At 55.1% G+C, this 18,030-nt stretch overlaps 1 protein-coding gene across 1 annotated transcript; it reads left to right on the top strand.

Annotated features, from left to right (window-relative positions):
* Position 1: 1 nt before the first annotated feature.
* On the top strand, positions 2-16,476 carry LOXL1 (lysyl oxidase like 1; the record flags this gene model as incomplete). The annotated part of the gene is made up of 7 exons (XM_085304025.1): positions 2-827; positions 10,289-10,397; positions 11,474-11,611; positions 12,100-12,256; positions 12,454-12,549; positions 13,360-13,475; positions 15,076-16,476. Coding segments are annotated over 7 exons (1,449 nt in total), but the record flags the coding sequence as incomplete, so codon positions are not given.
* Positions 16,477-18,030: the final 1,554 nt, after the last annotated feature.

Genomic DNA, 18,030 nt, shown 5'->3' with positions numbered 1-18,030 from the left:
GCCGGGCAACGTGCGCCGCCAGGCGCCCGCCGTGCCCCTGCGGCCCGGCTCCGACACGGTGCGCGGGCAGACGCGCCACCCTTTCGGCTTCGGGCAGGTGCCCGACAACTGGCGCGAGGGCCCCGTGGGGGACAGCACCGGCTCGCAGCGCCTCCGGCCGCCCGCCGCCCGCCAGCGGCAGGCTTCCTCCTCCTCCTCCTCCTCCTCCTCGGCGGCGGCGTCCTTCGCCTACTCGTCCTTCGGGCAGCCGCCCTACGCGCAGGTGCCCTTCCAGCAGCCGCCCTACGGCAGCCAGCACGAGGGCTACGAGGCGCCGCGCGCCTACGACGAGGCGTACGCCTACTACCGSGGCCCCGGCGGGGCGGCGGCGGCGGCGGCGGCCAGCGCCAGCGTGGTCTACCCCTTCCAGCCCCGGGGCCGCTACGAGGAGTACGGCGAGGAGCAGAGCCCCTACCGAGCCCACGGCTACTACCCGGCCCAGGAGCGGCCCTACGTGCCGGCGGCGCCGCCGGACAGCCTCGACCGCCGCTACTCGCACAGCCTGTACCACGACGCCGGCGAGCAGGACGGCAACGCCGCCGCCGGCGTGCCGGCCAACGCCGCCGAGCCGCCGCCGGGCCAGCGCCCGCCCTACGGCAACGTGCCGGCCGAGCCGTACGCGCCGCAGCCGCCGTTCCGCCAGCTGGAGCCCTACGGGGCTCCTCGGCCCGAGCCCTTCCTGCCCGCGAGGAGCCCCGAGGTGCCGCAAGCGCTCCCCGATGGCCACGCCGCYGGCCAGCCCCGGCTCAGCGTGGGCAGCGTCTACAGGCCCAGCCCGAACGGACGGGGTGAGTGCGCGCGGTGGCGGCGGGACCCCCCTACCCCCACCCCCGGGTGCTTCCCTGCACCTCCGTCTGACGTCGCCTCCGGGGCCGCCAGCCCGCCGTGCCGGGGAGGACGTGCGCAGCGGTGCACCGGCGGGCACGGCGCGGGGCCGGGCCGGGGTGCGCGTGGCATGGGTGCTCCCGAGGGACGGGGGTTGTGGAGACCCTGCRTGGTTTGGGAATGATGCTCCACGTGGTGGGAAAGAGGGAGGGAAGAGAAGCTGTGCCAAGGCCCGAGGCCCAGCAGGGTCCAGGCTTGTGTTGCTGGGGTGGGTCTGTGCTGAGACCCCSGTCAGCCGACGCTCGCGGGGCGGATGCGTGCCGTGTGCTGGTGGCACAGCGTGTTCCCGGGSTGCGTCCGCGCTGCACCCGGGTCAGCCGGCGTTCCCGGGGCAGGTCTGTGCCACGATCCCGGCCGCCGTGCGTTCCTGGGGCAGATGCGTGCTCCGTGCTTGGACTGCACTTCGTTTGCGGGGTGCGTCTGCGCGAGGGACACGCCGCGTCCGCGGGGTGCGTCTGCGCTGCATCACTCAGGCTGCATTTTCCTGTTTCCCCCCCCCCCCACGTGCTGGCCGCCCGTGGAACGAGGCAGTGGGCGCTGCCCTGTGACCCAGCTCTGCACCGCGATCTCCAGCCCTCAAGGGAGCAGCGCAGCAAAGGTCACAGCAGGGACGCTGTAATTTCACGTCCTACTGACCCCAATAGTGATGAAATCCTGTGGCTTTTGGCTGAGGTTTGGGGAGAGTTTTTGCTCTGTGTTGAAATTTGGAGCAAGGCTTGAGGACGTGAGCAGGAGCAGCCCAGCGGGTCTGTTACTTGCCCATCCCCTGGGAAGCCCTTCTCAGCTGGAGCCTCTGACCCGTGTGACCCCCTAAACCCATCCAACCCTATGGTTTCTGAGAAAAGCTTGTCCCAGATGGTTCATGCTCGGCGAGAAGTGTTAGTCCCAGCCCTATTTGAGCACAGCTCCATTGCGTGCAAGGAAGTAAACAGAGTAGAACAGCCAGCCTGGGTCAACCCGAGGTCCATCTGGCCCCACAGAAGATGTGTGGGAAAGAGCTTACGATCGGAGTTTTTACAGGGAGACTTCCTCCAGACCTCTACCCTCTCCACGTCTAGCAGTAGCACCTTGTGAGCAGCAGCTTGGTACAGGACTAACAGCTTCTGGCTCACCCCGGGACAAGATTTAGAGCTTGTCCCATTTATCAGAGCGGGAGGTGCCTCAATGCTAAAGGGCCAGGTGTGCTGGTGGAAGGACAAGGTGGAACTCCAGGCCAGCTGTCATGGTAGAAGTGATGGAGAAATCAGCAGTGACTCGGTGACCGCAAGGAGGGGAGTTAGGATTTTAGATCCTGGCTAATACAGGATTTTTTTTCACAAGCACGGCCCTGCTCTTGTCGTGAATTGACCCTTCATCGGTGTCCTTAGGAAGACGTAGTCACGCTGACTGCATCAGCACAGGCATCCTGTGGATGACCTGCATCCTGGCCCATCCTGCATTCATGGAGTAGATGTGTACTGCATGCTGGGGTCACGGCATATTATATTACAGCAGAAATCCCACACGAGACGTTGTATGAGTAGGGGACAGAGATCAGCGAGCATTCCAGGGAATCCCTGGCAAAGGAGAGGACAGAGGGAAACTGCTTTGGCCCTAGTGGCTTTCTGGGGTCATCCCATTGTACGCTCTCTCTACTGCAGTCCTCTCTCATCCAGGCCATCTGGTCACTACCTCCAGCCGCGCTTTTTCCAGGGAAAGCTGGGAATCTCCCTGGGCATTACAAACAGAGGCCTGTAACATGCAGAGCCACCCTTCAGGCAGGTTTTATAATTGGTCGAATCACTTTTAAAACAGAATTGAATGTTAATTATGCTCCTAATCTCTTCAAGCACTGAGTAATCCAGCCCGGTTCCAGCTCACGGTCTGCAAGGAATGTGCGGCATTCCAGGCCACTCGCTGTGCTGGCTTACAGGCACCTGGGGATTTTAATTAAGCAATCAGATCACTGGCTTTTACAAGTTGGTTTATAAGGGCTGCACGAGCATCGTCATTTGTCTGCCTCCTTCCACCCAAAATACTCAACAAAGACATCTTAGAAGACAGCAGTTGACAGCCTTTTGCAGTCCAGTTCTGGCACAAGTATGGGCCAACAGCAAGTACTGTTCAACCTCTGGCTCTGTCTTGATCCTCACTGATGGCTGTGATAGTCTGCATTCAGGCTCTTCCTGGCTCATTCTGCCTGCTAGGTTACTGCCATTTTGTGCCAAGAATGACATGGTGGAGTGTCTGACAGTGCGGCGCCACGGCTGAGTAATGACCACGCGCAGCAGTTATTAGTGTGACGTGGTACTTAGCTCTGCTGCATGAAGGGAAGAACAGACTGGGAAGTGAGGGTAGCAATGCTAAACCATGTGRGTGCTTTCCACCTGTTTTACTGGTCCAGAGACTGGCCGTAGCTTGGGTGGCCCCTTGGTGCAGGCTGGAGGGACTGCAGTGTGGATTGTGAGTCTAGTCTTGCGCATAAGCTTAGATCTACATTGAATGAAGAATGTAGACAGATCCCAAAGTCGTTGCCATCCCTAGCTTTCACCACACATTCCGTGGGTAATTCATAGCTACTCCCTCTACTCCAGGCATGAGTGAGTTGAAGAGACTGTTACAGATCCAATGAGTCTGTCTTCTTGGAGCATCAGACTCAAGTGGATGTGAGAGATGAGGGTCAGAGATGGCTTGTTCAAAAGAARGAAATGCGACAGATCAGGCTGTGACAAAGAAAGGAGGACAGATACCAAAAGTCCTCAGATCTCCCACCCAAGAGCACCTGAAGTGGACAAAGTGTCCACGATGAAACTAAATCCCAAAGGAAATGGGGAAGCCTCCAGGGGCGTTTTAATCCATGCARAGGTCTGTGTTGCAAGCTGATTCCAGGTCCCATCTTGCTCTCAAGATCAGTCTTGTCTAGGTGCCAAATCACAAACCTTCCATCTCATGCAAAGGAGCTCTTGGCTTGTGAAAGCCAAGCCTGTGCAGAGTTTGAATTATATTTTCAATCCTGTCACAAGCATGAGGGCTAATGCTCTCCTGCGGATACCCCACCTTGGTCCTCCCTAATGCTGTGTAGATAGCTTGTGCCTGAATAACAAACAGCATGAAAGAGAAGCACATAGGGTCRTGGCGGTTGGTGTCCGTGGTGTCCTTCCCTGTGGCTTTGTGGCCTATMTGTGGGAATGCAGGCTGGAGCCTTAGTAAATCCATTGGATCTGATGGCTTCAGTACTGCTAAGGTACGAGGCTGCTGAGGTTTGCTCTGAATGTTAAGGTCTCCTCAGGACATGAATGTCATGGCAGGCTGATAYGAATGTATCAGTTCTTGCTGCAGCTTGTGCTCCTGATGTATCTCCTGTTACAGTCACTGATGTTGACCAAGCATTTCCCACCACACTTGGCAGCAAAGTCCTCTCTGAGCTCAGATGGGGTCTTTTCCAGAAGGTTACTTATCTGAGCAGCTATCTTCTGCAGGGCTGTAGCTATTCTTTGGAGTTGCTGAGCTGTATAATGGAGATACTACTCCTTCCCGAGTGTCAAGTGTCATCCACTGGCTTTTATGGGCCCTAYGAGGACCGTGAGTTCCTCAGAACTGGAGTTGTTTCTTATCATGTGCTGGGACAGTGCCTGATTTTAGCTGGCCCCTCAGCAGGAAAACAGCTCCAGGCAGATGGTTCCTTGGGAGAAGGGACGCAACTGTAGGATTAACAGGGCCTCTGACAAAGCCACCCCATGCAAATAAGAACCTGGGGAAGTTTGAGGTCCCGCTAGATGCAACTGCTTTCCTTTGAACATGGCTCTGGGAGAGTGACCCAGGACTGTCAGTTCTCTCCTTTGTACCCAGGAAACTCCRACCAGCAGGATTAGAGGTTTCTACCTCTTACCTGGAGTCACTTTTTTCTGATAGAGGAGAAAGCAGGGCTCTGTCAAGAAGCTGTGACTATGGAAAATTCCAGTGTTCGAGGGCATATGAGGCCTCAAGCCTGCGCTGGAGCCCAGACCCCTCCAAGCCCATGTTTCATGCAAGCAATGCTGAACAAAGGGCTAATTTTATGAGTTTGACCTCATCTCCTTTTGGCCTGGCTCCGAGGGCTTGGGAAGCAGAGGGAAGCAGTGTCTGTATATATTCTTGTCAACTTGCAATATTAAACACATGTGAACTTTCTAAAATAAAAACAACCCCCGTCCCTCCTCCTTGCTCCATTTACTCTATCGTTTGTTTTTCCCTCTGTCTGCTCTAATGTGCCTCTGAGTCAGCTTCACGGAGCCTGTCAGCCTCATCCGTTTTTCTTCTCCTCCATTCAACTTTCCTGCTTTTATTTCCAGCCCTTGGTGTAGTCYCTCTATTGTACCTGAGGCTGTTTCTAAGAGTCGCTTCTTCATCTGATCTCCCTCTTTTTTCTTTTTCTTGTGCCTCCTCTCCTTCACTTTTTCCTCTTTTCCTGATTGACCGCAACAGTTTTTCATTGAAAAACATGCAGTGGTTTACTTTTTGCCTTGCCTTCAAAAGACGTAGGAAAAAATCCTATGGGAAATATTCAGCTTCAGAAACCAGAGCAAGGAAGGGGGGGTCTCTTTGGACAAAGTTGGCTATTGCTAAATTGTGATTCAGCTCCTGCAAGGCAGAAGCTAGCCCAGACATCTATCTTCCTATGGCTTTTTTTAAAAAAAATCTGCCTTTTATTTTGCCTCTTGGTTTTCGACCTTCTGCTRTTCAGGCCTGCAGAAGGGTTTCCCCGCTCTCTTCAGAACTAGGCATCCCTGTTTTATTTTTGAGTGGGAGAGGGTTTTGGAAATCACATGTCTCCAGGAGCTGGAGATTTATGCTCAGGGTCGACCTGCAGCACTGCCTTAGGGCTCTGCATGGCTGGTGAAGTGACACCTGAGGACATGCTAGCCTGAGGATGGGGCACCTGGGCCAAAGTTTTGACTGTAGCTGTGGGTCAGAAGCAGTTGTTGTCCCTCCAGGAAGTCCTCTCTTTTGGTAGGTGTGGTTGGACATGGTTGGTGGTGGCACTGAGTTTGATGTCACTGCTTGTCCATCTGCCCCCCAACCGTCATTGCCAAGCATCAAGTGATGAAGCACCGGTGCGGTGATGCTGGGAAGACCTTTGTGCCTCCAGGAGCAGTCAGCCCCAGCTGGACCAGAACTGGGCTTCATCAAACCTTGGCCCCTGTCTTCTGCCTCCTGTCCTGAAAGGGAAACTGCATGGCATGGGCAGGCTGCCAGGAAAGCACTATTCATCTCCTGTCTGGAAAGCAGGGAGGAGACCCTGGAATGTGGTGGGCAGTGGAGCACCACCACCATCCAACCTGGGAAGCCAGAGCTGGCTTGTGCTGTGGCTTGGGATGCCATCCTTTCCCAACTTGCTGCAAAGAAGGGCAAACGTGTGGTCTCCAGCTCTGGCTGCGGTACGTCGGCACACATGCTGAGCTGTGCTGAGCCTTTGACTGGGGCGAAGGCATGGACGCGGCTGCCCTGGGGCAGTGCCCGCCGAGCCCCAGGCTGGCGGCAGCAGCATGGCCCCGCGGTGCTGCGCTGCGGGAGGACCACGGGCAGCTTGGCGCGGGCGGCCACGGCGCTCCACTCCTCCTGCCGCCACATGGCTCTGATTACATTTATTTTCCTTTTCTTTCCATGGGTGTACGCGGGTCACCTAGCAACTGCTCAGCCCAGCGTATTCCTCGCCAGTTCCCACCGGGATCTGACTTGGCTGCATGGGTGGAGGGGGCAGACACCCGGCACGGCGGGCCCCTGGGGGGGCCATGGCCCTCGGAGTGAGGGACAAGGCTCGGTTCCCGCGGCGTGGCAGGATGTTTCTCCCCTGCGGATGGTCGCCAGGCTGAGCGGTGATGTTGGCTGCCCTGGAGGGGTTGGGGGGGGGCCCACACTTTGGCTGCTCGCATCCTGGTAGCCCTCACGCCGCGTCCCATCTGGAGGCCCCAGGATGCCCTGGGCCCAGCCGCTGCCCTCGGGGTGGCCGGAAGGAGAGGGGCAGCATCGCCACCCCTGTCCTGGGGCCAGCGGATGGGACCYCGAGGTCCTGAGCAGTGTAAAACTTGGAAAATGAGGTTTTTGCATGCACTCAGCTTTCGGCTGAGCTCCCCATCTCATGGCAAAGGGACCACGGGCTGGGAGCGGAGCCGAATGACACCGGAGGCTCCTCACCTGCCCTGCTCTCCAATTAAAGGAGAAATGGGAGCGCCTCACACCAGACGGAGCGACCCTGGGCGTCCTGCCGCCTTTGCCTGCTCCAAGCCCTCTGCACCTGCACAAATAGCACACTAGTGAACATGCCTTTTTAAAAATTATTATTTTCATGGTGCATAATATGGAAGTCTTCTCTGGTTGATCTCTGGGCAGGCTGGAAGGGAAGGAGCTGAGGAGGAGAAACACAAGTGTTTTCTTGCCGTGGTTCCCCCCATCTGGAGCTACTCGTGGGGGGCTGCCAGGCCCAGGACTGGCAGAAGGGAGAGCCCCAGACTAAGCTCAAATAGAGGAATATCCCGGCCTGCCCCAGTCCTGGCCAGSCAGCGACACAACCCTACAATAACGCTGGGGCTGGCCCAGCTGGCCAGTCCGGGCTGAGCTACACAACACACATGTCAAGGGGAAAAAAAGTGCTGTTGGGAAAGGAGTCAGATTTCTATTGAGGACGTCCAAGAATTTACTATAAACAACAGCGAGGAGGAAACATTATTTTCTAAATGATGACAAATGTTCCTCTCCAAGTGTTTGCGTGAAATCATCTTGCAAACAGGCCGAGACCCAGTGCTGGACGGGCTCCCCGCAAGGCAGCCTGGCGGGGGACTCGCTCGCTGGCTCTCTTCTTTTTTTTTTTGCAAAGGGAAAGATCTCCTTTAACTGAGTTGCCCCAACTGGAGACAGCCCCCCCCACTGCACTGCACCCAGGCCCCCCCCTGGGTATTACATCACCAGCGATGACCAAGCACCAAGGCAGGAAACAAGCTCCAATCCAGTGACGTGATTCCCTCAAGGGAAGCCAAGCCAAGAAACAAGAAGGCATTGTTCTTTTTGCCCATGGAAAAAAAAAATAAAAAAAAAATAGAAAAGAAGAAAAAAGGGAGGAGGAAAAAAGGAAACACACTCAAAATGCTCATAGTGCAAAAAAGAGCTGCTGACCCAGCTCCCCTGAAGCTAACTGCATCTCTCCACTCCCCTAAAAGGATGGTGGCATRGCACAGGGGCTGGACCAGCTGGAACAAGAGTCTAATGGTGGCAGGAGAGGCTAGGACTTGAGGAAGGCTCYTCTTTTGCAGCTAAGGTCAGCATGGTCCTGATCCCAAGAAGCCCCAGATTCTCTGTACTTCAACCTGTTGATGAGCAGCATCTGAAGAGACTTTAGGAGGAAATAGTTGAGTGGTCCTGAGAGGAGTCTTTAGAAATCAGAGGCAGTGAGAGGTAAAAGGGTATTTCYGGGTGGAGAGACCCCTTGCAAGTGGTCATGGATCCAGCCTGGGTTTGGGTTCAAGTCAGGCTCTTCTGCTGCTCATGGTGGGCCTGAGGAACATAGTGCTGGGTCCAGCTGAGGTCTGTCATGGTTTGGGAAGCCAAGTGAGCCTCCACCCATCCCCAATCTCTTTCYAGCCTCTCCTGGCCATTAATGACCTTGCATCACTACCACTTTGGCCAGGCTGCTTCCTTGTCCAGCAAGGCTCATGCCCACAAACAGGGGATTGCTGGTGGGATGAGGCACGAGTATGCAGGGATGCTGTCGTGAAACCACAGCTATCTAACTATCCCTCTTAGAAAAATAAATAAATAAGGACAACATCTCCTTGACAGGGACTGTCTGGAGTTTACTGTGTCTAGTTCCAAAACGTAAGGCTCTGAGGGCAATGTCAGAAACAGAAAGGGAGGAGGAATAATAGCACTTGARGCCAAAAGCCAAGTCCACCTCCTCTTCCACAGGCCTCATGGCTAGACCGCCCATCCTTTGTAGGATGGGTTACTCCGATGTCAGCTAGATGTGAGCATGGGGTGCACAAATCTGCACTTGGCCTCCCTGTTCCCGGAGCCCAGGTGTGAGATCCTAACTGTTGCCTGGAGAAAAAGCAACGAGAYCTGCTAGTTTCCAGGATCCTGCCACAAAGAAAAGCTTTAAAAATGTGACAAATTAGACCTGAGCAGAGTGGATTCTTCCCRAGTCTACAGGCAGCCTGAAAAGCAGCTCCTGGGCACCAGCAGCCTGTGATTTGGCTCAACCMACAATGTGGTAGATATGAGCAAACTTACTTAAGGCAAAATTGCCACAAGCTAAGGGCAAAAATGAAACCCTGAATCCAGGTTTCAGCTAAGAGGGGAGCCAGGTCCCTGAGAACCGCTGCAGCCTCCTGCCTGCTCAGTGACAGAGACCAAAAACCCCAAGCCAGTTCCCAACCCAGCCCTCTCTCTGCTCGCTGGGAACACAGCTGAACTGGAGGCGGCTGGAGAAAASCTAGCCTGAAAAGTAATGGACATACCAAAGCTATTTAACATATGAGAAAGGATATTTTGAAGCCACATGAAACACCAGACTGTGGCCAAGGAATGTGCAGGGCGCCAAGGAGGGGCAGCCCCACCGTCCTGGGCTGAGGCTCGCTCTGCTGCTCGTGGCTAAGCCGTGGTGCCCGAGCGGGGCCGCGATGGGAGATGCTCAGCCGGGGCACGGTTGTGGTTTGCCTCCCCCGCYGCCTCGCATGAGCAGAGCACCTCGTTTCGTCGGGAGCCTGCTTGGGGGCACTCCGGGGCCAAGGTTGTGGGGAGAGGGCGAACTTGCTGCTTGCTCTGTGACTGGGCATTTGTGGCTTAAAAGAGGACTCAGTGGCACTTGTCGAGGCTCTTACACAAGCACCTTTCATCACTACTACATACGGGAAAGGCAAAAGAGAAACAGCTCGTGGGATACCCCCTTTCCCCGTATCGTGTCACCCCTCCATCCCCGGCTGCTGCTCCAGTGGAAGCCGATGGTGCGGCGAGTCTGGAAAGGGGGGAACCCGATAATCCCTCGCCCGACTGATGGGTAACACGGCCGCGAAGTCTCTCGTTTAATCAGTTCCAGGAGGATGGGTTGAGCAATACAGCTTTTGAAAATGCAGGATTTTGATTTGCCAACAAAAGCCATGGGGCTGGGGTGGGGGAGAGAGGATTTTCCGTCTTTAGCTGAAATTAAAAAAACGTGGCCATCACCAAAGCAAGCCTTCCCAACAAGGTCAGGGCCGGCTGCCTCCGGGTCTGGAAACGCTGTGTCAGGCACGCACGTGCGAGGAGCCCCCCGGGGAAAGCGAGAGTAAATCACTGCATCCGCCGAAGCCTTTTCTCAGTAAGGACTATGTCTTCTGTAAGTCCTCTGAAAGGACTATGTCTTCTCTCCTTACAGGCCTCCCAGACTTGGTGCCAGATCCAAACTATGTCCAGGCCTCCACCTACGTCCAGAGAGCTCACCTGTACTCCCTGCGCTGCGCTGCGGAGGAGAAGTGCCTGGCCAGGTAGGAGCACGGTGGGGCTGGGGGATTGGCATGGGGCAAGCGGSCACCGTGGGCTGCCTGCAGCAGGCTGAGGGTCTAGTTTGACGAGGGGGCAGCTTCGCAGAAGCTTCTACCAGAGGGCTTTGCCTGCTGGCCCACCAAATATAATCTTGTTTAAGGCAGGTTGGTGGTATCGGGCCCAAAAGCGGTGCGCRTCCCTGYGCGCAGAATCGAAGTCTGGCGACGRGCCCGCTCGGGGCTCAGCAGCCCCATGGCCCTGCYGCGCGTCCGGGACAGACAGCAAATTTAGCATCGCGTAAACCGAACAACTCAGTGAAGCATCTGCTAATTCCTCCGGCTTGTTGCTCACAGTGTAAYCCCTCTCCCCCGAGGACTATAGAAAGAGAGGAAATACTTGCGTTCCACCTTTCCTGCTTGGAGCAAGAGAGGAGACCTTAAGGCTTGCAGGGAGCTGGCACTGGTGTGAGCTAACAGGGCATGGACAGATCCTAGGAAAAAGTGAAGAGAGTTGTGTGAAAAGCAAAAGGCTGGTGTTGAGAGAAAAGAGGAGAGGAGAGAAAAGAGGGGAGGAGAGGAAAAAGAAGAGAAGAGAAAGAAAAAGTTGTTTGGCAGGTGCTGGCAAGGGGGAAGGGAGCACTTCTCTCCTGTTGTTATTTTTTCATAATCTGGTTTTCCACTAAGGAAAATCTTCCTACAGATTTATTTGCTGGGGATTTTTTTCTCTCTTAAACCTGCCTGTCTGAGGGCTGCTGCCAGCCACCGCTGAGCTGCAGAGGAGCCAGCTGCTCCAGGCGGCTCTCGGAGAGCCGTCCAGCAGCTCTGCAGCCYGGGTTGGCTGCGCCCAGCAGGCGCTTTAGGAAAATCTGGCATCCCGGCTATCTCCTTCTAGGAGAGCAGCACTCAGGGAAATCCAACCTCCTTCAGGGATACTGAGCTCTCGGGAGAACTGGGCTGCCAGYGCGTGGAGGTGCCAGCTGCACCTCTGTCAGGCTGGGGGTGTCTGGAGAGGGGGAGCCGGGCAGGGTGGCTGAGGGTGCCAGCCTTCCCCACGTCCCCTTTCCTTCCCCTGTGCCCAGCACCGCCTACACCGCCGAGGCCACGGACTACGACGTGCGGGTGCTGCTGAGGTTCCCGCAGCGGGTGAAGAACCAGGGCACGGCGGACTTTCTGCCCAGCCGTCCCCGGCACAGCTGGGAGTGGCACAGCTGTCACCAGTGAGTGGGGGCTGCGGGAGGCCGGGCCGGCGCGCCGGCGGCTTTGTCGGGTGCTCGGCTGGATCGGGGCCCAGAGCCGCTGAGCCCCCATAATTTGGTCATGGGCAGGCTCACATGAATGTCCCCATCCCTCCTCCTCCTGCTCATTTCCTCGCTCCCTCTCTGCTGCCCTTTTAACATCGTTTCATTAAAGATGAAGTGCCCCCCTCTCTTTCTTTTTTTTGTTCCTTTCTCCTTCTCTCCGCTGCTCCAACATTTTTGATACCCTTGCTTTGCCTGTCTTCTTCTCTTCTTTGCTCCAGTAACCACCAAGCTCCCACACTTATGTCCCTTGGGCTACCTTAGACATGGGGCCATGGGAAGTCAGGGAGTGTGGAGCTGCTACCAGCCCTCTACATCTTCCCAAAAACATGACTGGGGAGAGGGGACAAGTGTGATACTTCAGTCCCATGATGAGCACAGTCACCCTGACACTGTCTGTCCTCCAGGCACTACCACAGCATGGATGAGTTCAGTCACTACGACCTCCTGGATGCCACCACGGGGAGGAAGGTGGCCGAGGGCCACAAGGCCAGCTTCTGCCTGGAGGACACCACCTGTGACTTTGGGAACCTAAAGCGCTATGCCTGCACTTCACACACCCAGGTGGGTTGGGGTGAATGGGGCCCAGTGGGAGGCTGGGAGGAGATGGAGATACCAGCGAGAGGCTACAGAAAAACTATCTTGCTATTTAGGCCATGATTCATCACCTCCGTCTGCTGGAGGTGCTCGAAGGGTGCCGTGGGGCTCCTCAGCTTCCAAAGCAGTGCTCCAAAGCCATRCTGCCTCTTTTCTTCCCACAGGGCTTGAGTCCAGGTTGCTACGACACCTACAACGCTGACATCGACTGCCAGTGGATCGATATAACAGATGTGCAACCAGGGAATTATGTCCTAAAGGTGAGTGCTGTGGTTTGCCAGGCCACGGTAGGGGAGAGAGGCAGCACAGGGAAATTTCCAAGGACAGCCGTTATTGATTTGGAGTTGGTCTGGRTTCCTCTCAACCAGCTGATTTGCAGCCATTCACCTTTTTTGTATATGTTCACACTCATGCTTGAGTCACCAGCCTAAAAAAGGGGTGAAAGGATGGRGTAAATTGCTGCCCTTCACTCCGTGGGGATATCAGATCCGCTCTAGGGGGGTTAAACATTTACTGATCTCTATGTCTCACCGTCTCAGCCAGGAATTACCTTCCCTCAGCYAAGCTGCTGTAACACACCCAGCACAGTTCCCCGTGCTGCCATCTGCTTCAACGTACCCTTGAGCATGTGGGCGCTTAGCTCAAACTTAGCGTTTTGCAAAGCTTTTTAATCAAMAGAGCACCTAATCTTTTTGTTCTTCAGACAAAGCATTTCTTTAATCTTTCCAGGGGGAAAATCCCCCTCCCACCTTGCTACAACTGGTTTTATTTCTAGCAAAAATGGATAGAGAAAGAGTCTCATCTGTGACAGCCCCTCCGTTGCCCCCTTCCCTCAGCTCTCTTTTTTTGMTTGCCTGCATGTGAGAGGTGTGTTTATTTTTAAAATAAGAATAATTGAATGCAGTTGTTTGGTGGGACGTGGGCCCCGGGTTGGAATATGCTGGTGTTAGCCCACAGCACGTGGCCATAGGGACTAGCATTTATCTCAGGGAACCCTTCTCTCCCTGTTCAGGATTTCTTCCCTAGTTATTAATTTTTGGGGAGTGACATTTCTCACCTTTCTCCCTTAGGTCCAAGTGAACCCCAAATATATCGTCCTGGAGTCTGACTTCACGAACAATGTGGTGAGGTGCAATATTCACTATACCGGCCGCTACGTTGCCACAACAAACTGCAAAATTTCCCAGTAAGGAAATGCTCAAGCGGGTCGGTTGGTCGCTCTGTCTGTCTGTCTGCTTGTCTGCTCAGGTGCCCATCSCTTTCTTAGTCTGCATCTCTCTCATCTGTCATTCATCCTCAGCGTCAGCGGATGTGAGAAAACCAGAGACAGGACATGGGGTGGAGAAAGGAGAGGTTTGTCTGTGAACTGGTGTCAAGGACAGATGAAGAAGATCAGGTTGAAAGACCACAAGAAAAGGGAAGTCTCTTACTGAGGGTAGAGCTAAAGGATCTTGGAGGAGCATTGGGGATTTGAGTCAGCGTTTCTCAGTGCCAGAACCCCTGAAATTTGCCCCAGCAAAGTCTGCATGAAGTGGCAGAGGGAAGGTTTGTCCCTGAGCAGCGCTGGGGAGGTGCTGGGAGCACCTGGAGCTTTCGCAGCTCCCGTTGACTGGGCTCTCTGGCCCAGGCTCCTATAAGCCGGGGGCAGATGCTTGGGGGATAGAAATAATGCCAAGGTAAAGACAGGGCTCTTTGCACAGCTATGCACTCGTAGCTTCAGCGACCGGCTTGTCAGGGCCTTCACGCGCTGGAAGTTGACTCCAGGCTCTAGTGAGCCACTTGCCTGGGTTGCTCCAGCCAGCTAGGAGGCTCCTGCCGCCTCATAGCACCTGAAATATTTGCTGCGTCTGCCCAAACCCCATTATCGCCTCTCTGCCTACAGGCTGCTGGGGCAGCGGGTGGCTGTACGGCTCGGGGAATCACGGTGGCTATATGGCTTGGGGGATCACAGTAGCCGTATGCCTCCATGGCATCAGCAGAGCAAGGAATGGGCCACCCTGGGTTGAGGTAACACTGCTGGTCCCCATCAGGGCAGGACTGCTGCAGCAGCACGTGCGCACGCCAGTCCCACACCACRTCCTGGGGTGGTCTCACCACCAGGGGGAAGGAGAGGATCCCCACCAAAATTCAGGGAATCAGGTGGGCAGGCAGGACCTMCTGGCCTTGGGGCTGGAGAACAAGTTGGGGTACGGCTGCTAGGCGAGACAGTGGATCTAGCTAAGCTGTAGGAGGCCAGGACTTGCAGGGAGGTGGCCAACTCTATAGGGCTGCTGCCCCTAAGGGAATTTTAACCCCTGACTTCCAGTAGCCGGTGTGGGTGGCTGCACTTGCTGGAGGATCGTTTCGACGAGTGCAGCTCCCCACAGGTGCTGGCTGCCTGGCGCAGGCATTCCCAGTACAGCTGCAACAAAAACATCCCACTGCTCTCACAGCACCCCCTTCGCAGCACAAAACTGTTCTTGACCCAAGTAGTTTAGTTTTTTTTCTCCTACTCCATGTCTAGGCTTTCTGCGCAAACCTCAAAACAGAGGTTCAGGTTGGTTTTGGTAAATGGTTGGGGGGGGGCGGGCGTGTTTTGTTCTGTATCTTAATTTTGGGTATTTATGCTTAATTTCCTCTGGTTTCTTGCTTTTGTGGAGAAACAGAACAAAGCTGTTTTCAATGCAAATTTTCAGCRGAAAAGCTCTGCTATGAGAATAGCTTGCAGCTCTTAACTAGTACAAAAATCATCCTGAGCACGCCTCTGTACTGCACTACGCAAATGCWCCACTTTCTTCTTCTTGCAGATCTTGATCTGAGCAGGGCTGGAGGGATGCCACCTGCCCCAGCCTCCCAAGCTCTGCTACCCTCTCGAGAAAGCATGTGAGATGTCCTCCTCTGCGACACAGGGGGCCGCAGGGCCCATCGGCTGGTTCTCCAGCCTGCAGCTCCTCGAGACCAAAAATAGAAACCACCAAAAAGCCATTGCTTAGTGTCRAAACGAGTGAAATGAGAGTGACTTTTAAATATTTTTATACTTTACTTTTCTTTAATCTTCATTGTTTTTGTTTTCCATTTCCTCATGAAAGCTGATGATAAATTTTAGTTGGAGTAAAGGAAGGGTTGTTATATGGCAAGCCAGGCCGGTATGCTGTAGATCACATTTAGCAATAGAAAGCTCCGTAGTCTAAACCATGCCCTTCTGCATTTCTTGGGGAAAGGGGGAATGGGAGGTCTCTAGCAATGCTGTAAACCCCATACCACCTCCTCGAGGTAAAAAGCCAGCTGTGATTTGGGGTACTTCACTGGCAGAGCTGCCAAATCCCTGTTGTCTTCTGCTGGAGGCTGGGAAACTCCTGGGCCATTCCAAGGTGCTTGGCCCAAACAGAGCGTCCGCTCTCAGCGTTTGCAACATCATGATGTTATAGTTGTTATCGTGCTTTCAGCGCAGCCATGACCAAGACCTCAATGGGCAGRTGCTTTCTGGAAATGCCACAGAGCCAGCTCTCGTCCACAGAAGTCACCCCAAAGCAAGGTGCTGTCTCTGCTAGCCAGAGCTTTCCCCTTCTCGGAGCTGTCTCTGGCCTGCAGCGGTGCTAGTGTAGATAAGAGCCAAAGCAGCCAGGCGATTTAATGTATATTCAGTCACCTGGGAATCTGGTCGGCTTAACAGGGGCTTGCTCCTTCTGTTCTGTTTTTAAAAATTGGGGAAGGGCTTCCAAGCCCTTCACGTGACTGGAAATCTGTTTTATTATTATTATTTTCACAAGCTTTAAAACCTGAAATCATTAAAACACATTGCTTTTGACGGTTTGTTTTTTTACCTGAGGCAAAGGCTTTCCGGGCAGTGTCCTGACCCCCCCCCCCCCGGTGCCAGCTCTGTGGGGAGTAAGGGCATGAGATACCAAAATGCAATGAAAGCAAGGGCCAAAGTGCCTAGCAAGGTCCTGCTGCCTTCCCAGCCTGGAGTAAGAGAAGCAGGGAGAGGGCTGAGATGGGCAAGTACATAACAGGAAAGGTGAACCTGGTGTTAGCACCCTTAGACCATTGGCAGGGGCTTCCAGGCTTTGGCTTGCAAGGGATGTGGTTCAGTCCTGGAAAGACCCACCCKTGATCCATGATGGGTGTCCTGCTGCTTACGGGTGACACAGCACCTTCTTCTTCCATGAGCTGATAACTGAAATAAAATCCTTTTCCCATGGCGATAACGAGGGGGTAATGTGATTATTCACTTGCCTAGTGCTCCTTGCTGCTGCTGAAGCCAGCTGACATGGGTGAGGGAGCTGGGAGAAGAAGCGCGCCCTCCTCGTCTCCTCACTGCCTCCATGATGTTCCGTGGATGCCCTTGTGCTCTCCTTTGTGGGCCTGGGGAAAGCAGCTCCCACCCCCCCCCCCCCCATAGCGGGGCACAGTCAGGTTATCCAGGGGAGTGGACCCGAAATGCAGAGAGGCTTTGCCCTGGTTACAAAGAGCTGGGATCCATGGTTCACAGCAGGTTCTCTTCTCCATGTAACAGTGAGCTGAGTGAGCTGGAGCAGATTCCAAAAAAGCCCCTGGTGGTTGTCCTGCCACAGGTGGCAGCAGGTCAGTGCCTGGACCGGGGCAGGGAACCGCAGCAGCCTGTGCCCCTTCAAGCATCRTTTCTCCAGGGGAGCAGGCAGCTCCCCCTTTCTTTCCTGGGAGGGGGACACCATCTGATCCTGTGTTAACATCCCCCCACCCCGCCCCATAACCCATGCAAAGTGTTTCTCTCCCAGAGAATGAAGTTTTGCCTGTTGGCACTAACGGAGACCCTGCTAGCATTGGTGGGCTTTTGCCTGATTCTGCTGGGAAGCCAGCGGATCTGACGCCCGCACTGAAGGGTGCGCAGCCCCCAGCCCCTCCATCTGACCTAGGCGGGTGCTGCTCCCATGGCAGGCAAGGCTCCGAAGGGCTTGATGTGAGTAAGCGTCCGAAGGATGTCCTGGGCTGAAAATTGGGTGGGAATCTCTCCTGAGAGCTGACCTGAGCGAACCGTGGGCTTTTCATTTGCTCCCTTGGTAACTGTGGCCAGCACAGGAGAAACCTAGAGGAAGCTTGAAAATAAATTTCTGGTTCCGCGTAAACGGTTTGCTCGATCCTTGGGAATCCCTCCATTAAAATAAAACCTAAAAGCTCAACATTTTCAGTGTAACTTGGGCCTGAGTCTTGCTTTATGCACTTTCTCAGCGCCCTGGGACTTTGTCCTGCCCAGCCAAGCCCTGTGACTTGGCCAAGCAGCCGGGCTTGTGCGGGCCACGGAGGAATTCCCTTCCCAGCCAGGCCGCGGGAGAGGAGGGCTCTGGTTTTTCCTTGGCCTGTGTGCACTCGCAGGGCACTGGCAAGCAGCCGGGCTTGCTGATCAGCAGTTTTTTTTTGCTGTTCTTGAGGCCCACAGGCTAATGCAACCCTGTGCTGGGCGGGTGCCTCTCCGCGGCTTGGCCCTGCCGGCACCGTGGCTGTCCCCAGCTCCGGCCTGGGCAYGGCCGCGACGGCTCTTGGAGCAGCGAGGAGGGATGCTGGACTCGTCTGGGAGCTCAAGCTCCCCGCGCCGCTCTGCTCGGGTGGAAGGATGCCGGCTGATAAGGGGCGGATAAGGCAGCGGGAGGAACGGCCTTGCCCTTTGCCTCCGTGCCTTGCTATGGCTGGCGGGACGGTCGCAGCATCGCCCGCGGGCTGCCGCCCGGAGCAGAGGGAGCAAACACCTCCGGGGGCATCGGCTGCGGGGAGATAAAAAAAAAAAA

This window comes from Rhea americana, unplaced genomic scaffold, assembly GCF_003343005.1.
Source record: "Rhea americana isolate MKP2758 unplaced genomic scaffold, rheAme1 scaffold_201, whole genome shotgun sequence".
Taxonomy (NCBI): domain Eukaryota; kingdom Metazoa; phylum Chordata; class Aves; order Rheiformes; family Rheidae; genus Rhea; species Rhea americana.
This window is presented reverse-complemented; position numbering and strand designations above follow the sequence as displayed.